Source organism: Mesoplodon bidens (assembly GCF_964165515.1).
Source record: "Mesoplodon bidens genome assembly, chromosome: 7".
In the NCBI taxonomy this organism is placed as follows: Eukaryota; Metazoa; Chordata; class Mammalia; order Artiodactyla; family Ziphiidae; genus Mesoplodon; species Mesoplodon bidens.
The window spans coordinates 105,965,282-105,990,183 of NC_138164.1; the positions used below are offsets into that span (position 1 = coordinate 105,965,282).

General features: G+C 41.3%; 1 protein-coding gene across 1 annotated transcript; it reads left to right on the forward strand.

Moving 5' to 3' along the window:
• Positions 1 to 353: 353 nt before the first annotated feature.
• Positions 354 to 18,273, forward strand: LOC308620843 (membrane-spanning 4-domains subfamily A member 12-like; the record flags this gene model as incomplete). Its single annotated transcript, XM_081240732.1, is given in 9 exon segments — positions 354 to 566; positions 570 to 620; positions 8,073 to 8,210; positions 8,830 to 8,886; positions 10,857 to 10,970; positions 13,205 to 13,270; positions 13,274 to 13,336; positions 15,736 to 15,970; positions 18,095 to 18,273. Coding segments are annotated over 9 exon segments (1,116 nt in total).
• Between the last annotated feature and the right edge of the window lie 6,629 nt (positions 18,274 to 24,902).

The window sequence follows — 24,902 nt, forward strand, 5'->3', positions numbered from 1 at the left end:
CCCGCGAGCCATGGCCGCTGAGCCTGCGCGTCCGGAGCCTGTGCACCGCAACGGGAGAGGCCACAACAGTGAGAAGCCCGCGTACCGCAAAAAAAAAAAAAAAAAAAAAAAAATCAAATGGGAGTTGTAAAGTAAATGTATCCTCATCTTCCCCTCCTTCCCTTCTTTCAAACTGTAGGATGTACAGGATTCCAAAGTCAAATAAGTATCACTCATATTGGTTGTCATTGCCCATTAACTGCTCACTTGCTTTCCTTCATTTGCATAGATAATGGACATTTGACAAGATTTTCTTTAGTTTCCTTTCTGGGTAAATTTATCATTTTGCTATGTTTTGTAATACTTAGGACATAATGATGTCATCCAAGCCAACAGCCTACCCCAGAATGTGTGAAAACAAACCTAATCCTTACCCACCAAGCTACTCTACGGCTCCTGGGTCTCAACGACCTCTGAGTTTCATCAGCCTAGGAAACCAAGCACAGAGTGCTCAGCCTCCCTTCGTTACTTCTCCAGGAACCTTCACCAACAGTTGGCAGGGTCCAGGAAATATACAAATGGTAAATTAAGCTAGAGGAGAAGCAGCTACAAACTTTAAAGAAGAAGCAAAGACACTAGGGGTAAGTCTACTTACTACTAGAATTTTCATTTTGCATTTGTAAGGTTTTACTGTGCTTATAAGCTATAGAAGGAGAGAAGTTTATGATCTCATGACATATGCCCAATCAGCTTGGTGCTTTGTGACCGCCTGGAGGGGTGGGAGGGAGGGAGACGCAAGAGGGAAGGGATATGGGAACAGATGTATATGTATAACTGATTCACTTTGTTATAAAGCAGAAACTAATTAAAAAAATGTAAAAAAAAAAAAGAAAGGTTGGAATGCTACCCTGGAAACAGTATCCCTTTTAGGTAGAAATAATTAGTCTGCATATAGATTTTACCCCCAAATTCATTTTACTTTGGATTCAAGCAAAAATCTAATGGGTGACAAAGGATTCTTCGTAGCAGGATGATTCAGTAACACTGACATTCTGGAAATGCCACCACTTCTAGCTTGATCTCACTTTTGCAAAGGATATTTTGGGTACCCTCAGTCCTGTCTCTGATTAGTTTCAAGCCTGGTATTTGTATAGAGGCAAGCTCATATTGAGGGCTGCCTTAAAAACAGAAGGAACTACAAATGGGCTGTCTGGGGAAACTGGGTGTGAAAGAACTAGGGGCCATTCCATCTGCTCTCCCCTCACCCAGTGCTCATGGAGATGTTATGACTTAACTGCATGTCAATTCCATAAGGGGCACTTTGACCATTCCTAATCTAGTTTATAGAGGCACTGTAAATAAAATATGCCCTATATGTACATGAAGACTCCACTGGCATAGGTGGCATTATTAGTTCCTTTGCTGTGCTTTTGAAGAACCTCTTTCACGCCACTAACACAACTCCTCCAAATGGTACTGTCCCTCCCTGTGTGCAGCTCTAACTTCTCTGCTAGAGGCTTCCGTAAGTTATATTGAGTGCCCATTATATGCCAGAACTCTTCTAGCCATCACAGGAAAGTGAAACTGAGCATTGGCCCCCCTGCAGCAGGCAGATGTAAGCTGGGAGGTGGCCTCTCAGATCCTCCTCCTGCCAGAGAGAGGAAGTTCCCTGCTCCCATTGGGCCACTGGCACAAACTAGCACACTGCACAGCTGGCCCCATACAGGTGCTGGGAATACGGCAGAGAACAAATCAGGCATAACCTCTGCCCTCATGGAGCTCAGAACCTAGTGGGAGAATCAGACTACACACATAATAAAGAATTAAGGTACACAGTGTGCTGGAAGTTGATAAAAGATATGGAAAGAATAAAGAAGTGTGAAAGGGATAAGGAGTTCCAGGCAGTGAGTGGGTAGGAGTTTCAAGCTGGTCAGGGCAGGCTTTCCTTAGAAGACGACAACTGAGCAAAGACAGGAAGTGAGGAGTGAGCCTTGTGGATGTCAGGCAAGAGGTTCCCAGTAAAGTCAGAAGGTCTTTCGAGGAAAATGTGGCATGTTTGAAGAACAGGGAGGAGGCAAATAAAGTAGAATTGAGGGCTTCCCTGGTGGCGCAGTGGTTGAGAGTCCGCCTGCCGATGCAGGGGACACGGGTTCGTGCCCCGGTCTGGGAAGATCCCACATGCCGCGGAGCGGCTGGGCCCATGAGCCATGGCCGCTGAGCCTGCGCTCCACAACGGGAGAGGCCACAACAGTGAGAGGAACACGTACCGCAAAAAAAAAAAAAAAAAAAAAAAATTCCCAGGTCTGCCCCTCAGTAATTGTGTGACCTTGGGCACTGCTATGGTCTGAATGTTTCTGTCCCCCTCCAAAATTCATATGTTGAAATCCTAACTCTGCAACATGATAGTATTAGGAGGTAGGCCTTTGGGAGGTGCTTATTAGGTCATAAGAGTGGAGCGCTCGTGAATGAGATTATTGCCTTATAAAAGAGACTCCTGGGCCTCCCTGGTGGCGCAGTGGTTGAGAGTCCGCCTGCCGATGCAGGGGATACGGGTTCGTGCCCCGGTCTGGGAGGATCCCATATGCCGCGGAGCGGCTGGGCCCGTGAGCCATGGCCGCTGGGCCTGCGCATCCGGAGCCTGTGCTCCGCAACGGGAGAGGCCACAAGAGTGAGAGGCCCGCATACCGCAAAAAAAAAGAAAAAAAAAAAAAAAGAGACTCCTGAGAGATCCCTCGCCCTTTGCACCATGTGAGGACACAGAGGCATGGGCTGTGAACAGGAAGAGGGCCATCACCACAAGGTGACTGTGCAGGAATCTTGAACTTGGACTTCCCAGCCTCCAGAACTGTGCACAATAAGATTATGTTGTTTATAAACCACACAGTCTGTGGTATTTTGTTACAGCAGCCTGAACAGACTAAGACAGATACCTAATTTCTTTAAGTCTCTGTGTCTCCATCCCGTTGTTTGGGAGGATTACATGTACAATCAGTGTAAAGTGCTTAGAAATGATCAAGCATATTGTTAATGCCTAATAAATTGTTTTTTCTTCATTGATACTTTCCCCAGAACTCGGATTACCCAAGCAGAGAACCGGTCCATTTGCAAAACACAGTCATTGAAGTCACAGTTACAGCATTTTTTTCTAAGAGTCTTGGAGGCTCTCAGGGGATGCTCATGCATGCCTATGCAGTAGTACTTTTTGAAGAATCCTTGGGCCACATGAACAAGCCTCCCCAAATACCTCAAACAAGGCTTTACTGAAAACTTCCCTAATATAGGAAAGGAAAGAGTCAATCAAGTCCAGGAAGTGCAGAGAGTCCCAGACAGGATAAATCCAAGGAGAAACATGCCAAGCAAGACACATACTAATCAAAGTATCAAAAATTAAATACAAAGAAAAAATATTAAAAGCAGCAAGGGAAAAACAACAAATAACATACAAGGGAATCCCCATAAGGTTAACAGCTGATCTTTCAGCAGAAACTCTGCAAGCCAGAAGGGTGTGGCAGGACATATATAAAGTGATGAAAGGGAAAAAACTACAGCCAAGGTTACTCTACACAGCAAGGACCTCATTCAGATTTGACGGAGAAATTAAAACCTTTACAGACAAGCAAAAACTAAGAGAATTCAGCACCACCAAACCAGCTCTACAACAAATTCTAAAGGAACTTCTCTAGGCAGAAAACACAAGTAAAAGATCTACAATAACAAACCCAAAATAATTAAGAAAATGGGCATAGGAACATACATATCGATAATTACTTTAAATGTAAATGCATTAAATGCTCCAACCAAAAGACACAGACTGGCTGAATGGATACAAAAACAAGACCTGTATATATGCTGTCTACAAGAGCCCACTTTAGACTTAGGGACACATACAGACTGAAAGTGAAGGGATGGAAAAAGATATTCCATGCAAATGGAAATCAAAAGAAAGCTGGAGTTAGCAATACTCAGACAAAGTAGATTTTAAAATAAAGATTATTACAAGAGACAAAGAAGGACACTACATAATGATCAAGGGATCAATCCAAGAAGAAGATATAACAATTGTAAATATTTATGCACCCAACATAGGAGCACTTCAATACATAAGGCGAATGCTAACAGCCATATAAGGGGAAATCGACAGTAACACAATCATAGTAGGGGACTTTAACACCCCACTTTCAACAAAGGACAGATCATCCAAAATGAAAATAAAAAAGAAAACAAAAGCTTTAAATGATACATTAAAACAGATGGACTTAATTGACATTTATAGGACATTCCATCCAAAAACAACAGAATACACTTTCTTCTCAAGTGCTCATGGAACATTCTCCAGGATAGATCATATCTTAGCTCACAAACCAAACCTTGGTAAATTTTAAAAAATTGAAATCATATCAAGTATCTTTTCCGACCAGAACTCTATGAGACTAGATATCAATTACAGGAAATAAATCTGTAAAAAATACAAACAAATGGAGGCTAAACAATACATGCTATGTAACCAAGAGATCACTGAGGAAATAAAAGAGGAAATCAAAAAATACCTAGAAACAAATGACAAAGAAAACACAACAACCCAAAACCTATGGGATGCAGCAAAAGAAGTTCTAAGAGGGAAGTTTATAGCAATACAATCCTACCTCAAGAAACAAGAAACATCTCAAATAAACAACCTAACCTTACCCTTAAACCAATTAGAGAAAGAAGAACAACAACAACAAAAAAAACAAAGTTAGCAGAAGGAAAGAAATCAAAAAGATCATATCAGAAGTAAATGAAAAAGAAATGAAGGAAACAATAGCAAAGATCAATAAAACTAAAAGCTGGTTCTTTGAGAAGATAAACAAAGGTGATAAACCATTAGCCAGACTCATCAAGAAAAGAGGGAGAAGACTCAAATCAACAGAATTAGAAATGAAAAAAGGAGAAGTAACAACTGACACTGCAGAAATAAAAGGATCATGAGAGATTACTACAAGCAACTCTATGCCAATAAAATGGACAAGCTCGAAGAAATGGACAACTTCTTAGAAAAGCACAACCTCCCGAGACTGAACCAGGAAGAAATAGAAAATATAAACAGATCAATCACAAGCACTGAAATTGAGACTGTGATTAAAAATCTTCCAACAAACAAAAGCCCAGGACCAGATGGCTTTACAGGTGAATTCTATCAAACATTTACAGAAAAGCTAACACCTGTCCTTCTCAAACTCTTCCAAAATATAGCAGAGGGAGGAACACTCCCAAACTCCTTCTACGAAGCCACCATCACCATGATACCAAAACCAGACAAAGATGCCACAAAGAAAGAAAACTACAGGCCTATATCACTGATGAACATAGATGCAAAAATCCTCAACAAAATACTAGCAAACAGAATCCAACAGCACATTAAAAGGATCATACACCCTGATCAAGTGGGGTTTATCCCAGGAATGCTTGATTCTTCAATATACGCAAATCAATCAATGTGATAAACCATATTAACAAATTGAAGGAGAAAAACCATATGGTCATCTCAATAGATGCAGAAAAAGCTTGCGAAAATATTCAACACCCATTTATGATCAAAACCCTCCAGAAAGTAGGCATAGAGGGAACTTAGCTCAACATAATAAAGGCCATATATGACAAACCAACAGCCATTCTCAATGGTGAAAAACTGAAACCATTTCCTCTAAGATCAGGAACAAGACAAGGTTGTCCACTCTCACCACTATGATTCAACATAGTTTTGGAAGCCCTAGCCACGGCAGTCAGAGAAGAAAAATAAATAAAGGAATCCAAATTGGAAAAGAAGAAGTAAAGATGTCACTGTCTGTAGATGACATGATACTATGCATAGAGAATCCTAAAGATGCCACCAGAAAACTACTAGAGCTAATCAATGAATTTGGTAAAGTAGCAGGTTACAAAATTCATGCACAGAAATCTCTTGCATTCCTTTACACTAATGATGAAAAATCTGAAAGAGAAATTAAGGAAACACTCCCATTTACCATTGCAACAAAAAGAATAAAATACCGAGGAATAAACCTACCTAGGGAGACAAAAGACCTGTATGCAGAAAACTGTAAGACACTGATGAAGGAAATTAAGGATGATACAAACAGATGGAGAGATATACCATATTCTTGGATTGGAAGAATCAACATTGTGAAAATGACTATACTACCCAAAGCAATCTACAGACTCAATGCAATCCCTATCAAACTACCAATGGCATTTTTCACAGAACTAGAACAAAAAATTTCACAATTTGTATGGAAACACAAAAGACCCCGAAAAGCCAAAGCAATCTTGAGAAAGAAAAACAGAGCTGGAGGAATCAGACTCCCTGACTTCAGACTATACTACAAAGCTACAGTAATCAAGACAGTATGGTACTGGCACAGAAACAGAAATATAGATCAATGGAACAGGATAGAAAGCCCAGAGATAAACCCACGCACATATGGTCACCTTATCTTTGGTAAAGGAGGCAAGAATATACAATAGAGAAAAGACAGCCTCTTCAATAAGTGGTGCTGGGAAAACTGGACAGCTACGTGTAAAATAATGAAATTAGAACACTCCCTAATACCATACACAAAAATAAACTCAAAATGGATTAAAGACCTAAATGTAAGGCCAGACACTATAAAACTCTTAGAGGAAAACATAGGCAGAACACTCTATGACATAAATCACAGCAAGATCCTTTTTGATCCACCTCCTAGAGTAATGGAAATAAAGACAAAAACAAACAAATGAGACCTAATGAAACTTAAAACCTTTTGCACAGCAAAGGAAAACATAAACATGATGAAAAGACAACCCTCAGAATGGGAGAAAATATTTTGCAAATAAAGCAACTGACAAAGGATTAATCTCCAAAATTTACAAGCAGCTCATGCAGCTCAATATCAAAAAAACAAACAACCCAATCCAGAAATGGGCAGAAGATCTAAATACACATTTCTCCAAAGAAGACATACAGATTGCCAACAAACACATGTAAGGATGCTCAACATCACTAATCATTAGAGAAATGCAAATCAAAACTACAATGAGGTATCACCTCACACTAGTCAGAATGGCCATCATCAAAAAATCTACAAACAATAAATGCTGGAGAGGTGGGAATGTAAATTGATACAGCCACTATGGAGAACAGTATGGAGGTTCCTTAAAAAACTAAAACTAGAACTACCATACGACCCAGCAATCCCACTACTGGGCATATACCCTGAGAAAACCATAATTCAAAAAGAGTCATGTACCACAATGTTCATTGCAGTTCTATTTACAATAGTCTGGAGATGGAAGCAACCTAAGTGTCCTTTGACAGATGAATGGATAAAGATATGTGGCACATATATACAATGGAATATTACTCAACCATAAAAAGAAACAAAATTGAGTTATTTGTAGTGAGGTAGATGGACCTAGAGTCTGTCATACAGAGTGAAGTAATTCAGAAAGAGAAAAACAAATACCGTATGCTAACAAATACATATGGAATCTAAAAAAAAAAAAAAAAAAAGGTTTTGAAGAACCAAGGGGCAGGACAGGAATAAAGATGCACATGTAGATAATGGACTTGAGGACACAGGGAGGGGGAAGGGTAAGCTGGGACGAAGTGAGAGAGTGGCATGGCCATATATACACTAACAAATGTAAAATAGATAGGTAGTGGGAAGCAGCCACATAGCACAGGGAGATCAGTTCGGTGCTTTGTGACCACCTAGAGGGGTGGGATAGGGAGGGTGGGAGGGAGACACAAGAGGGAGGAGATATGGGGATATATGTATATGTATAGCTGATTCACTTTGTTATGAAGCAGAAACTAACACACCATTGTAAAGCAAATATACTCCAATAAAGATGTGAAGAAAAAAAAGAAAAAAACAAGGCTTTACGCTGAGGCCCTGGCCCTAGCATATGTCAAAATCTTAATGGCCCACCTCCTGTAGAGGTATAGCTAAATGACACCATGGATCTTGACAGAGTTGACAATAAATAAGGAGCAGCAGCAATGATAGTGATGTTTCAGTGGTGCCTGAAGATGAAGAAGCAATTTTTAAATGTCTGTTTTCTTTTTTCAGGCAATCCAGATCATGATTGGATTGATGCACACTGACTTCGGAATTATTTTGGGTTTAATGGCCTCTATTTATAACCAAGTTTGGGGTTTTGCTTCCTTGTCTTTTATTGGCGGATATCCATTCTGGGGCGACCTCTCTGTGAGTAGCCTGCTGCAACAGCTGTCCTTCTCAGTTTATCAAGTATAGCTGTCCCCAGTCTATGTACAACTCATCTTTTAATAAGCCCTGCATCTGATCAGCTGGAGAATTTAGATACTAGATATTAATATTAGATATTAATTAGATAGAGAATTAAATAAAGAGCTTGTATTCTCCATTTTAACTTGCAGCCTAAACTCACACCCTAAAGTTTACACTAATCAAGTAACCAGCAAACCAAAGTTTTATTTCCCTATTACATTTTAGATGGAAATGTATGTGCTGGGTGGACAGTGGCAAAAAGAGGTGATCGGGAACATGATTAAAAATATGCAATTGATCATGAGAAGAGACTGAGCACTGAGGTCAGAAGTCATCCGAACAAGGAAAACTTACAAGGGAATAAGGTCTTTTTATGCGAGAAACTAAGGAGAAAAAAGAAAAGGATGTCAAAAGGACATAGTAACCTCGAGAGTTACTCCAAAAAATTGAGAAGTACAAGAGGAATTTTTGAGAGGGAAATATAAATAGGTCAACCTTTCATCATATAAAGAGAAGTATTTCCCAGGAAAAATCAAAGGACCCATCATTTCACAAATAAATTTGTTTATTTCTACAGTTCATTATTACTGGAGCACTCTCTATTTCGGCATCCAGGCAGTTTTCCCCTTGTCTGGTAAGTTAGAATGTTTCTACTTTTTAAACCCCTTTAAAGATTAATTTATTTGGGTAAGAAAATTGAGAAGGCAGATTCAAAAAATGAGAAGGGGAGCATTGTTTTCCCAGAAGTATCTGTGGGTTCCCTCCATGGTATGTATGCCTTCACATGGTCTACACAATTTGCCACTCAGAAATGGCAGAGGTTGGGCTTCCCTGGTGGCGCAGTGGTTAAGAATCAGCCTGCCAGTGCAGGGGACACGGGTTTGAGCCCGGGTCTGGGAAGATCCCACATGCCGCGGAGCAACTAAGCCCGTGCGCCACAACTACTGAGCCTGCGCTCTAGAGCCCGTGCTCCGCAACAAGAGAAGCCACCTCAGTGAGAAGCCTGCGCACCGCAACGAAGAGTTCTTCCCACTCGCCGCAACTAGAGAAAGCCCGCGCAGCAACGAAGACCAACGCAGCCAAAAATAAATAAATAAATAAATAAATAAAGCAAATGCAAAAAATACATTAAAAAAAAAAAAAAAAAGAAATGGCAGAGTTCAACATCCCGACTCTTTAATTCACAAGAGTGGAAATTAGTAAAGATGGGGTTGTTTACTTCCAAGGCTCCCCGGTTCAGTGGGGTCACACTGCACCGGGGAAACTCCACGCAGAAACAAAGAAGCCAGGGAACACCCTCTTGCCACTTCAGTTATCAAAGACTCTACTATGCATTTGCTACTTCTCAGTTCTGTCTTGCCGTGTATTGTTATTTTTTCTTTGTGCATATCTCCTAGTCTTATTCAGATTTGACTTTTGTTTTATAGTTCTTTAGATCATCATGAAAAACACCTAGCTCAGTACCTAAGAAGAGTCCATAAATCACTGAGACAGGCCTTTCAATTCTCTCTGTCACAGCCCTCCACCTTTTGCAATCTCCTGGTCCACTTTGGAAACAGGAGAAAGAAAATGGTTTGCCAAGAACTAGAGATAACTAGAACAGAAGTGGTTTCGAGACTATATTTAATCCAGCACAAGAGGGAAGAACAGGAAAATAGGAACACAGGGTCATGTTGCTCATATGTTCCCAGACTAGACTACACTAGACTAAAAATAAAATAAAATAAATCAGTCTAATCTTGACTACTCTTGTAATACAAAAACAAAATAAACTATCCTTTCACTGCATGATTTAGAGATCCTTCCCTCTAACTATGCTTGTCCAAGCATAGAATCTGTCCATTTGGAGAAGAGAGCTAAAATTATACCTAAAGCGATTTTTCTAGGAGCCCTTTAGAGACCTTCAGAAGACTATCTAAGGCATGCAGAAGCAGTAGCACATTCCAAAGAACTCCTAACAAGTCAGCTGAGGACTTGGTTTCACAATTATTCTGCTGAATTTCAAAGTCTTCTTGTAGAAACTGGGGAACGTTTTATACTCTGCCCATTTACCCCTACCCTCAAAAGCCTAACAAGTTCCTCATTCTAAATCTATCTAGTCCTTAGAAAGACAAGGGTTTCATTAATTCCTAAATTTATCAGCACAGATTTTTTTGTGTATATACTTTTCCATCTATAAAATGAGATGCTATATAGTACTACCTCATAGAGTGGTTGTAAGAGTTCTACAAAATAACACATTTACATGATTTAATACAGTGGCTGTCACAGAAAAAATGCTCATTATAAGTTTGTCATTTTATTGTTTTAAAAAGGGGATATAATTGTTATTTTGCATGAGGCTTAGACAGATATAATAGATGAGCTTCTGCTTTGTATTATTTACATTTTTCTACAGATTTTAGAAATACCCTACATTTAGGTGGCATATAGAATAGTTTTCATGGTAACTATCCAGAAGGGCAGAGGAAAAAGATCATTTCAACTTCAAAATTTTTTTCAAGATTTCAAAGATTAAGAACCATTAGATTTAAATTAGGCTTCTTATTTCATTTAATTTCACTCATCTTACATATGATTTATTTTTCCTGCCATCTCCATCAGATAAAAGGCAGCCTAGGAATGAACACCGTTAATTTTGTCTTTGCCTTCATTGGGGTGATTCTGTTGCTGGTGGATGTGAGCATTAATGGGCTGCCTAATCAAGACTACTGGGCAGTGTTAAGTATCCCATCACCTACCATGTGCCTCCTCTCTTTCCACTCACTTAGAGTGGATCTATATTTTATTTCTTATTACTGTACAGCAGCTCTAGTAGTAAATCTCTTTTTCTATTCCAGTCCTACTCCTGGTCATGTGATCTCTAGGACTAGAGAATAAAGTGGGAGAGTCACCTCTGTAGATGGACTACGGCAGAAAGGGCACCCCTTAGTGGTCCATATCATGGGTAGTCACATAGGGAAGACTCCTAAAGGGTATACAGAAATACTGGGAAAAAAAGCTCCTGGAAATAAAAGAGTAACTGAACTTGCACACTGAATGAGAATAACCTATACTAGGAGAAAGAGATGCAAAATAAGTGAGATATAGATATCAATATTGATATTGATACATATTGAAATATATGTATCCTTGTTAAGGCATAAGGTATAGAAAAGGATTCTTTGAGGTTTTAGGCAGAAAAATCAAATTACTTACAAGCAGGAAAAAAATCAGCTTGACTCAGTCTCTACTACAACAACATTCAGTGAGGGAAAATCATGGAGCAATATCTATAAAGTTTTGATGAAAAGAAAATGTGACTCAAGAGTAACAAGTCCAGGGCTTCCCTGGTGGCGCAGTGGTTGAGTGTCCCCCTGCCGCTGCAGGGGACAGGGGTTTGTGCCCCGGTCCGGGAGGATCCCACATGCCACGGAGCGGCTGGGCCCGTGAGCCATGGCCGCTGAGCCTGAGCCTGCGCGTCCGGAGCCTGTGCTCTGCAACGGGAGAGGCCACAGCAGTGAGAGGCCCGTGTACTGCAAAAAAAAAAAAAAAAAAGAGTAACAAGTCCAGGGACTTCCCTGGTGTAGCGGTTAAGAATCCACCTGCCAATGCAGGGGATACGGGTTCAAGCCCTAGTCCGGGAAGACCCCACATGCCATGGAGCAACTAAGCCCCGTGTGCCACAACTACTGAGCCTGCGCTCTGGAGCCTGCTAGCCACAACTACTGAGCCCGCGAGCCACAACTACTGAAGCCCGCACACCTAGAGCCTGTGCTCCACAGCAAGAGAAGCCACCGCAATGAGAAGCCCATGCACTGTAACAAAGAGTAGCCCCCTACTTGCCACAGCTAGAGAAAGACCGCACGCAGCAATAAAGACCCAATGCAGCCAAAAATAAATAAATATATTTTTTAAATTTTAAAAATAAAAAAAGAATAACAAGTCCAATAAAATCCTTGTGAAAGTATAAAAGCAACAAAAAGATACTCTCAGTGAAACAACAATAACACACATGGGCACTGCTCCTAAAAAAAAAAAAAAGAATAGTAATATTCAACCATACACGAGGTAGATTAAATCAAGGATATAGAAATGCAAGGAGAAGCTGTGTAAGGAGATTCGTGAAAAGCACAAAAACTGGAAGGTGAAGAGCGAAGATGAGAGGTAAAACAAGCATGCTAATCTCTCATTTTTCATAATAAACAATCATCTAATACTGCCTCAAACTGAAACTTGTAGGTTTAAAATGATGTCAACTTCTTCATGGATTTCATAAACTTGACTTCTTTTTGTTCTTTTAAAATCAGGTAATACTTTTATTTCAAAATAGGAAGTAAAAATGATTCCATTATTAAAAAATGGTGTTTCCCTCTATTGCTCTCTCATTCCCTCCCTTGCTTGTTCTCCTTTTTTCTTTTTCTTTTCTTTTTTTCTATTTTTTTGTCTGCCCTATGCGGCATGCCAGATCTTAGTTCCCCGGCCAGGAATCGAACCTGCGCCCCCTGCAGTGGAAGCACAGAGTCCCAACCACTGGACCGCCAGGGAAGTCCTTGCATCCACTTTTCTATTTGCCTTTTGCCCGTACATAGAGTTCTAGAATAACAGGTCTCAGATGTTAATTTAGCTCATTTCTGGGCAGTGGCATTTGGAATGATTGGTTGTGTTCTATGTTACTTGATTTACTTTTTTATTTTAATGAGCAACTAAATTTTTATTAGAAAAAAAAGCCACTGCAAAGAGAAAAACTCTATTTCCTTTCTAATGTTTGTAAATAAAACAGTCTACTGGCAAAAAGGGAAGTCTTCTGGCATTTTAAAGAAATTCCAAAGTTAATTTACATTGCCCTGAAATAAGCATGTGATGACAGAGAAATGATCCCAGAGCTAGGTGAGTACAAGCAATAGTGCATTTGATGAATCAGAACTTTTTGAAGCCTGGGTGAAGCCCTCCTGATTTAGTCAACATTTCAGTGTGTTTATTCCTGCTTTCCGCTTGCTGGGAAAGGAATTTCAGCCATGCTGATCATCTTCTCTCTTTAGGAGTTTTGCATAACTTGTGTCACAGCCCATTTTGCCAGCCAAGCAATCACCAACACCAATGGGGTGAGTTGGGCCTCTGCTCTGGAAAATAATCTGAGTGTGTGCTGAAGAAATACAGACTTCAGTGTCAGCTAAGTCCCACTGTGGGCTTTCCACAGTGCTCTTTGTCCTCTTCTCTGATGGGACTGGGGTCGGGGGTACTGAACAGGATTATAGTAACAATATTGTTTGCTTTATCCATTCTTTCCAGTCTGTCCTGGCTATTCCAACTGTGTATGCAAATAGTCCCTTGACAACAGGGTGGTCCTCAGTTCCTCCCAGAAATGATGGCCACCAAGCTCATACCACCTAATACTACTAGGTATTAAAAGAAAAAGGAGGATCATGCAATCTCATGGGGTAAAACTACCTGCAGAAACTTCCTAAGAAGCTGGCCTCTACTCTCCACGATGATCGCTGATCTTTAAAGACTGTGTTTCAGATTTGTTCTTAGTTTATCACCAATGATAACTGCGTGGATCTCCCTGCCACTGTTTCTTCCCACATGCCGCTACCACTCATTGGCAAAGGGGAAGGGTCAGAGGACCGGAAATGACTGCAACTCTCTTAAAGTTAGAAAATTTCCTGTTAATGTGACCCTTTCCTCAATAAAATGTTACTAGGAACATAAGCCTTTTGGGGTATTTTTTTTATTCATTTGGTTTGTTATTGGTTGTTAAGTAGGAGAGCTGACAAAATCCTGCAAAGCAGACTGATAAAATTTCTTTGATGATGATTTCAGGGTGTCCAAGTAGAAATGTTATATCCTACCACAGAAGGTATATGCCTATTATTAATATGATGCTATTTAAAGCCCTTACGGTAGTTTCATTCTGGAGTATCTAAAAACGTATCATTAATTCATTCATTTGCTCAAAAAAGGTATTACACTACTACTTTGTGACCAAACACTGTGCTATTCAATTACATAAAATTAAGATTTTACATAGTTTTTATTTGGGGTAATATAAAATGAGATAAAGTGGGCTTTATTGAAGTGCCAGTGTACACATGTTTTTTTTTTTTCAGGTACAAGTAACAAATGCTGGGTTTAAGTACAAAGACTTCATCCCAAAAATATAACTTAAACTGTATGAGAAAAACCAAAGTGCATCCTATATTTAGTCTCTTCATTCCTCAGAAGAATACAGGTTATTATTAGACCTCTAGGGTGTCTTCCAAGTCTAAACTCTAAGGTTAATAATTCATCATGAAATACATGGGTTCAAGAATTATCTTTCCACCCTTGTACACTGTTGGTAGGAATATAAATTGGTGCAGCCACTGTGGAAAACAGTATAGAGGTTTCTCAAAAAACTAAAAATAGAACTATCATATGACCCAGAAATTCCACTCCTGGGTATATATCCAAAAAAGAAACCCAAAACACTACATCGAAAAGATACATGCACCCCAATGTTCACAGCAGCATTATTTGCAATTGCCAAGACATGGAAACAACCTAAGTGTCCATCAACAGATGAATGGATAAAGAAGATGTGGTACATATATACAGTGGAATACTATTCATCCATAAAAAAGAACAATATTTTGCCATTTGCAGCAACATGGTTGGACTTGGAGGGTATTATGCTAAGTGAAATAAGTCAGTGAAAGATAAATACTGTATGATATCACTTATATGTGGAATCTAAAAAATATAACAAAACTAGTAAATATAACAAAAAAAAAGCACACACAGATATAGAGAACAAACTAGTGGCTACCAGTGAGGGGAGGGGAGTGTGCAATATAGGGGTGAGGGAGTGAGAGGTATAAACTATTGGGTGTAAGATAGGACCAAGGATGTATTGTGCAACATGAAGAATATAGCCAACAATTTTGTAATAACTGTAAATGGAAAATGACCTTTAAAAATTGTATAAAAATTAAAACTTTAAAAAAATAATACTTAAGCCAGGAACCAAAAAAAAAAAAACAGAAAAGAAAAAAGAAAAGAATTACCTTTCCAAAATCCATAAATGTATCTTAGATACACACATATCATTGATTCACGCCAGGCCTACACAACATTTCAGGAAGCTCTTTTTCCCAGAGCATGTTTTGCATTTGTCACATCCCACTAAAGCTCAATCAGTCACAATTGTCCCCTTCTCCCATGGAGCTGGCCAAACCTATCCTGAATTTGGGTGATTGGGAGGGGGCGTGCAGGGAGTCCCTAGGCATCTGTGTGCAGTAGTGATTTGAATCAGGGGAAAGATCTGGAGGAAGCTGTGAGTTCAGGTATGTGAAGCTTGAGCTGAAAGACCAGGAAGTGAGGTCCAGTTCCCAGCCTGGCCTCTGTGATGGGTTTGATCCCCCTGGAGAAAGGCGTATTCTCCCCATCTGTGCACGGACTATGACCAGGTTCCTGCTCTGTAAGGAGGACCGAAGAAAATGCAAGGCTGTCTGAACACCCCCAGGGCTCGGAGCTTGAGGGGAGCTGGGAGATAGGAGCTGGGGTCAAGCGGCCTTCTCCCAGAGAAGCAGCTGCAAAGCCCGAGAAGGCTAAGATGCAGAAGGAAACTGGGTGCCCCACACACGTGGCAGAGGCTCAGCAGAGGCCTGCTGTGCTAGAGAACAATGTGAAAATTCTGAGGACTCCCAGAAATACTTTGGAAGTGGAGATGGGCAGAGAGCTGAGGTGTGCCTGGGCAGGTAGGGGTGCAAGCCAGGCAAGTGTGGCCATATCGCCAGTGATTCTTCATTCCCACAGGCTGAAGAGGTCTCAGACAGCAGCATTTCCCTAAAACTGGCTGTTTCTGCCTTTCTCCCTTCATTTTGTAATGAAAACAAACAAAGCCTTTCTCTCTCCAAACTATTCTCTACAATTTATCTCGTAGAAATGTTGTTCCTCTCCTCAAGCCCACCTCTTCTCCATGCCTCAGTACCCTGACTTCACTTTAAAAATGGGTAGCTGTTTACTCAGTTCTACCAACTCAGCAGTACTCAAGCCAGCTTCACTCAATCTCTCTCTTCACATGTGATCTTCACCCAGTTTAAGCCTCACTCACAATTTTATTTTATTTTTCACAACTCCTCTCACTCCCCCAAATATTTAGCAACACTTTAAAATATGGTACGGGGATTGCTCAAGATGGTGGAGTAAGAGGACATGGAGGTCGCCTCCCACTATAAACGCATCAAAAATACATCTACACGGGCTTCCCTGGTGGCGCAGTGGTTAAGAAACTGCCTGCCAATGCAGGGGACACGGGTTCGAGCCCTGGCCTCGGAAGATCCCACAAGCTGCAGAGCAACTAAGCCCGTGCACCACGACTACTGAGCCTGAGCTCTAGAGCCTGCAAGCCACAACTACTGAGCCCACATGCCACAACTACTGAAGCCCATGCGCCTAGAGCCCGTGCTCCGCAACAAGAGAAGCCACGACAATGAGAAGCCCGCGCAACACAACGAAGAGTAGCCCCCGCTCACTGCAACTAAAGAAAGCCCTCGCACAGCAACGAAGACCCAACACAGCCAAAAATAAATAAATAAATAAACTTATTTTTAAAAAATACATATACACGTGAAAAGATGCTCAACATCACTAAGCATCAGGGATATACAAATCAAAACCCCGAGATCTTTTTGATCTGTCAGAATGGCTACGATCAAAAAGTCTACAAATAACAAATGTGGCTGAGGATGTGAAGAAAAGGGAACCCTTGTGCACTGTTGATGGGAATGTAAATTGGTGCAGACACTGTGGAAAACAGTATGGAGGTTTCTCAAAAAACTAAAAATAGAACTACCATATGAGCCAGCAATTCCACTCCTGGGTATATATCTAGAAAAAAACAAAAACACTAATTTGAAAAGATATATGCACCCCAATGTTCACAGCAACATTATTTACTATTGCCAAGATATGGAAACAACCGAAGTGTCCATCAACAAATGGATGGATAAAGAAGATGTTGTATATATGCATACAATGGAATACTGCTCAGCCATAAAAAAGACTGAAATTTTGCAATTTGCAGCAACATGGATAGACTTGGAGGGCATTATGTTACGTGAAATGTCAGACAAAGATAAATACTGTATGATATCACTTATATGTAGAATCTAAAGAATACAACAAACTAGTGAATATAACAAAAAAGAAGCAGACTCTCAGATACAGAGAACAAGCTAGTGGTTACCAGTAGGGTTGGGAGGAGGGGTTATATAGAGGTAGAGGAATGGGAGGTACAAACTACTGGGTGTAAGACAGGCTCCAGGATGTACTGTACAACACAGGGAATACAGCCAATACTTTGTAATAACTGCAAATGGAAAGTAACCTTTAAAAATTGTATAAAATTTTTTTTAATTTTTTTTGAAAATCTACATATGGAACAATCCTCACTGAAAAGTAACTGGAAACTGGCAGAAAGACCCCTGTATAACCAAGCCTGTAAGACAGATACATACGTAATCAGGTAAAGGAAGAGAAGTGATCAGGTCAGGATCTGTGACCCCAGGAGGCAACTCAGAGGAAAAGGGAGATTACATGGGTGGACACCCACCCTGGGGAGCGAGGGTGTGAGCCATTTACTGGGCACCACAACCCAGAGGTCTGACATGGGGAAGATGAGCCCCCTTGGCTGGTTGGAGAGCTTCTGGGACTAACAGGAAGGCTGTGGGAAGCCTGGACTCTGCTTGTGAGGAGCCCCAGAGCACTGGCTTGCCCCCGAGGACTGCTCTAGTGCATGTCCAGTGTCCCGCAACTGCCCACCCCCAAGCACCCAGCATGAGCCGAGTGAACTCTCCAGCCACTCTTACTCCACATCACAGCTCTGCACTGGACCTACGGCTGCCACAACCAAGGAGAGAGCTTGGTCAGGGACTCGGACCCGGGGCTGCACCTGAGCAGGGCGAGGGCAACAACTGCTGGCACCTGCAGAGGTGGCACATCGGAGGCAGCTGAGACCTCTGTCTGTGGCCGACCCTACACAGCCCATACCCTGTCATGAGCAGAGAGCCTGCATGTCCCCCTCTTGCTTCAGCACTGCTCCACTATGGGGCAAGGGTCCCAGTGCTGGGAGAGAGAAAGCACACACCTAAAGAGAACAGAGCCGACCCTGGGCTCAGAGCTTCTGCCCCAGCAACTAGGGATCTGACCCCCTCACAGGACATTGTCAGCCACTGAGTAGAAGGGAACCCCACCTCACACACGTCAATGGCTCTAGCCCCTCCATCTCCAGCATGCCAAGGCTAAATCAGGAAGAAACAGACAATTTGAAGAGACCAATCACTATGAATGAAAGTGTTTCTGTATTTTAAAAACTCCCAGCAAACAAAAGTCTAGAGCCAGGTGGCTTCAAAGGAGAATTCTACCAAACATATAAAAACGTGATAATAACTATCAGTCTTGAACTGTTCCAAAAAACTGAAGAGGATACAACACTCCCAAATTCATTTTCAAGGCCACCATTACCCTGATACCAAAAACAAAGACACTATAAAAAAAAATTACAGGTCAATATCTTTGATGAATATAGATTCGAAAATGCTCAACAAAATATTAGCAAACTGACGCCAACAATACATTAAAAAGGATCATACACCATGTTCAAGTGGGATGTATTCCAGGGACGCAAGGATGATGGATCGATATTCGCAAATCAACCAACGTGATACATCACATTAACAAAAGGAAGGACTAAAAGCACCTGACCAGGGCTTCCCTGGTGGCGCAGTGGTTGACAGTCCGCCTGCCGATGCAGGGGACACAGGTTCGTGCCCCAGTCCGGGAAGATACCAAGTGCCGCGGAGCGGCTGGGCCCGTGAGCCATGGCCGCTGAGCCTGCGCGTCCGGAGCGTGTGCTCCACAACGGGAGAGGCCACAACAGTGAGAGGCCCGCGTACCGCAAGAAAAAAAAAAAAAAGAAGTACCAAGGAACGTGGACTGTCTCGCAGTTTGACTCGCTCGTCTCTTTTCACCTACGTTCATACTGAATACATGTGAATGAATATGTATTCATAGTCACTGAATAAATATCAATATATATTTGAACCCCCATCCAAGAAACTCATCAAATCCAAGATAATTTCCAGAGACTGTTGGCTAAACCTTAAATAAAAGGAAAAGATACTTCACTTGTCTCACAATCAATCAATCAATCATGGCAGCAAGTTACAATAGGGCACCATCTCATCAGAACTGACTCTCATTTCTACTAAATCCATAGTCCTGAGGTTGAAGACACATTCAAGGGAGTTCTTCTTTCTTTAGCACACAGAATGCTTAATATTGTGAGAACCCTCTCTGCTCATAGACAGATAACCCTCAGTGATATACCGACCAATACAAAACGTAAAGGTTTTAGGAGACCCTGGCACATTTTTTTCTTGAAATTGAGGAGGCTTTAGAGTCACAAGGTAAGGAAGCTAGCCATGGGGCTAAAGATAAAGTTATTGAGTTTATAACTGATTTTCAGGCTATAAAATAATCATAAAAGATCTTTGCAGCTTTAAGACATACCTGTAATTGTGCTTTGGCAAAGGGTATTAGCGGCACTTAGGCAATTTCTTTATAAAAGAAAAGTCAGTTTCTCTTTCTGAATGTTTTGATCACTGGCTATCTTTCACTAAATATTTACATCCCAAACCTGACTTTTAACTTCCAAAATGCCAAGATAAATTTTCCTGGAATAAGTTACAGTTCGCAACGTGCAGGAGCTGCAGGAACATGTGCTCTCCAGGTACTTTAATGCCGAAGTCATAATGGTTGCATAACAGGGTAATCTCTACTTTCAGCTAATTCAAGATTACATCGTTGGCTTGAGTTCGCTGTTTTCCCACCTTCCCAGATCTGCCTCTTTTCTATCTTCTAGCTGCTGCTACCCCTACTGCTTTACACATCTCTTCATAAACACTGTTTTAACTACTGTCCATATCCAATAGAAAGCTGATGCCAGGGATAACCTGAAAGCTAAACTCACCTCAGCAGGTAGATCAAAAGGTCATTCCGGTGTCTTGCTAAATAGTCTCTTCATTAATTTCCTTCTTTGACTACTTAACGTTTAAAAAGAGTCAATAGGGGCTTCCCTGCTGGCACAGTGGTTCAGAGTCTGCCTGCCGATGCAGGGGACACGGGTTCGTGCCGCGGTCCGGGAAGATCCCAAATGCCGCAAAGCGGCTAGACCCGTGAGCCATGGCCGGGAAGATACCACATGCTGCGGAGCGGCTGGGCCCGTGAGCCATGGCCGGGAAGATCCCACATGCTGCGGAGCAGCTGGGCCCGTAAGCCATGGCCGCTGAGCCTGCGCGTCCGAGCCTGTGCTCCGCAACGGGAGAGGCCACAACAGTGAGAGGCCCACGTACCGCAAAAAAAAAAGTCAATGACTCAGCTGCTTGCCTTTTTCAATATGTAAACCTTCTAAAGTGCATTTGTGGCCAAATTTTTTCTTGAGAACGGTGAAGGACTGACTTTTCATCAGAGATCCTGGTCGCTCTGCAGCGGATATATATATAAGAAACGCGCCAGAAAGGCAAATACGAGAAACGGTGGTTTGGAGCAGCCATTCCTGGGGACACCCACCGCTTGTCTGCTCGACTCTGCGAACATGGCCCGCCAGACTCTAGTGAGTCTGCGCACGCGCACTGCCCCTCCCCCAACACCCCGCTCCCTCCTAGGCGCGCAAGGATCGCAAGGCAGCTGTTCCCGTTGTAGGCCTACGCCTCCCGGGGAGCTTCAGGGCCGGCTGGGTCCTGGGTGCCTTGCGCTCTCCCTGATGACGGCTGGGCAGGGTCTCAGGACCTGGGCCTGAGGGCGCTGCCAGCAGAGATCCGCGTCCTCAGCCGGGCCTGGGAACTGGTACGAGGACCCAGTCTGGACGAACGGTCAGGGGCAGCGCTATCGCTTTCGGTCGCCGCAAGGACCCCCCCTTAGCCAGGACCTGGACCTCGGAGGGCGAAAGGACCTTGAACAAATGAAATGAGGGGTAATGATGTCGCTTTGCTTTCGGGGGTTTGTTAAGTGTTAAAAGCCCCAGCGAGGCATGGAGACCAAATTCAATGCCTCCCCACCCTCACCCGCCTTTTCTTGTCTCTTCCTTCCCTCCCTTTGCAGGGGCTGGACTCACCCACCCACCTGCCCGACCAGTCTTTTTGTTTTGTTTGTTTTAATTTTACTATAGTTGATTTACAATATTGTGTTGAGTTTCAGGTGTACAGTCTTATTGTTTTCCATTATAGGTTATTATAAGATATTGAATTTAGTTCCATGTGCTATAAAGTAAATCCTTGTTGTTTATCTATTTTATGTCTAGTGGTGTGTATCTGTTAATCCCATACTCTTAATTTATCCCTCCCCCTCTCCTTTCCCCTTTGGTAACCAAGAGTTCGTTTCCTATGTCTGTGACTCTGTTTCTGTTTTGTAAATAAGTTGATTTGTATTATTTTTTAGATTCCCCTTAGAAGTGATATCATATAATATTTGTCTTTGACTTACTTCATTTAGTGTGATAATCTCTAGGTCCATCCATGTTGCTGCAAATGCATTATTTCATTCTTTTTTATGGCTGAGTAATATTCCATAGTGCATGTGTGTGTGTGTGTGTGTGTGTGTACACACCACATCTTCTTTATCCATTCCTCTGTTGATGTACACTTAGGTTGTTTCCATGTCTTGGCTATTGTGAATAGTGCTGCTATGAACATTGGGGTGCATGCATCTTTACGAATTAGAGTTTTCTCCAGATATATGCACAGGAATGGGATTGCTGGATCATATGGTAATTCTATTTTTAGTTTTTGAAGGAACCTCCAGACTGTTCTCCATAGTGGCTGCACCAATTTACATTCCCACCAACAGGGAACAGGGTTCCCTTTTCTCCACACCCTCTCCAGTATTTATTATTTGTAGATTTTTTGATGATGGCCATTCTGACTGGTATGAGGTAATATCTCATTGTAGCTTATTTCATAAAATCTGAGTCTCTTGGTTGCAGTGCAGGACTGGCCCTGGACACACAGAAATGAATTCCTAGACTTCTGGGAACTCACACTGACTTGGAAGCCAGTCCTGAAAATCAAAAGTTAAGACTACACCCTGATAGGAAGTATGCACAGAATGTTAGGGGGTCAACGAGAGGAGTATCTAACAGACTTACGAGGCAGAGGAGGCTTCCCAAAGAAGGTTGCTGTGGCCCCTGTTAGGGCTGAAACTGAGGGAGTGGCCAGGATGAGGCTGATGAGGTGGGCAGGGAGCAGTTCATGAAGGGCTTTATGGGCCCTGCTGAAGAATTTGCACTTTATTCTGAAGACAATGAGTTGCACCCCTGCTGAAGATGCTAAAGATGGAGAAGTGGTTTCTAGACATGAGCTCTCTGTGATTGTTCCAGAATTTCTATGTAACGCAAGTTTAGGGGAGTGAGGATAGGCTTGAGAATAAGGGCTAGAGGCTTTCCTGCAGCTGCTTTTTGGTTAAGTGATGGGATCACCAGAAAATAAAAACAAATGAATGATTAACTTTTTGTGTGTGTGTGTGGTACGCGGGCCTCTCACTGTTGCGGCCTCTCCCGCTAGGGAGCACAGGCTCCAGACGCGCAGGCTCAGCAGCCATGGCTCACAGGCCCAGCCGCTCCGCGGCACGTGGGATCCTCCCGGACCGGGGCACGAACCCATGTCCACTGCATCGGCAGGCAGACTCTCAACCACTGAGCCACCAGGGAAGCCCTAATTTTATTTTTATACTCTACTTTTGGTTTTTAACTGGGTTGTAGAGTAACCCAATGCAGAATTTTTTTTTAACTTCGAACCATCGTTTATTGTAGGAATATATTGTAGCATTTATTGGTTTCTTCCTACTGTCAATTAAATTGACGATTTTAAACACACACACACTTTTTTTCTTAGTATTTTAATGAATACTTCATTTGAGGTAGTTTTGGTGGGAGCCTGATGGAGAATATAGTGATGCCAAATGTTCTACTTCCCAAGCACTCATGGTGCTTCCACCATAAACTGTGAATGTGAAAAGACTTTTTCTATATACACAAAAGGGCTTACTATTTTTATTATTTTCCTCTTATCTGAAAAGTGACAAATAATAGCAATCTAGATATGAATTTTCTTCATTACTCTATATATGAATTCTGTAATTCTGTGTCTTTTAAACCTAACAGAGTGGTTAATCTTGGTTGCCTATTAACCCTGGTTGCCTTTCTTTGGTATTTCTCAAAGGTGATGTTTGAATATATAAAGATTACTAGTTATAATTCAGTTATTAACATATTGTGTTCTCTATTTGCTTTCACCAGCTCTTGTATTCTTACCTAGCTTTTTCTGTTTCTATACTTTATAGAATTAAGAAACATTCAGGAAATCAATTTTAGAAACCAAAGACTCATTAAAATAATCAAATCATGAGATTTTAAGGGTGTAGCGAATGACAGATCATTTAATCAAACTCCTCTTTCGTTTCTGGAAGGTCCAAGGCTCAAGTTTTGAGATCATCCGTTAGATGATCACCTGGATGGCTAAATGGTATAACTCATGGTATTGACCTAAGTATGCCATGTTAGAAGATGTTAAACAGTGTAATTTCAGATCCAAAAGTGGATAAAATCCCAGAAGGGGATACAATTATGAGCCAAGTTTTTAATGTTCACGTAAGTAAGAAGGTGATTTAAACATCAGGGAAAAATGCAGGAATAGCAGGGAAAAAAAAAACAAACCAGGAAGAACCTTTAGGATTGTGGAAGCAACTTTGTTGTCTCATGGAGGAAAAAGTTCATCTTATAGAAAGAAGAACTAGGTAGCAAGTATGTGTCAGAAAAAAATCACAAGCCCATGATGAACTTAAGTGCAAGAATTTGGTTTTAAAAATGCAAACATAGCATTATGAGTTACACTGAATTGATTATGAACTGCAAATGAACTGTGAACAGCTTTACTGAAAATCCTGTACACTATTCCTTAGATGTTCTTTATACTTTATCATCCAGAGACACTGTTCACTACTCAGAGAAAATATCTGTAATATACCAATATTTTTTAGTCTTAGAGGGAGGCTTTTCAGTTATGGAGACTGTTATTCAGAACAGGTGGATACAAATTGCCTCTAACAATTAAGCCGTGGAAAAGCAATTGCTTCAGAGTTTGGGGAGGTGGTTGCAAAACCGTAAGAAAAGAAATGAACTTAAGTACTTTCTTTTGAGCAAAGCGTGTATATGTGTTTTGTACTGTTTTGTAGACGTTTGCTAATAAAAATATCGCCAAAGATTAGAGACATAATCATCTAGAGGCAATGCTGGTAGTATGGCTCTATGTGCGTATTGTTCAAAAGTCTCTACAGCAGATTCTCTTGTTTTAGGGGTAAGTAAGACTTCACTTTAACTAAATTCAGGATCATGCACTATTTCTATTTAATAAGGAATATCCTTGAATCTGGAGAGCGGCAGATTTGGTTAAGTCAAAAGGGAAAAAGTTTTTGGGTTTTTAAAAAAATATTGATAGCCTTCTACAAATTTGATCTCATTGCCCTTTATAAACAAATATGCGCTTAGATATGTGTACTGACTAAATCAATATACACAGAGTAATGGCTAAATCAAAAAAGTAATAAAAGAAAAAAGATTTTTTTAACTGTGAGAGA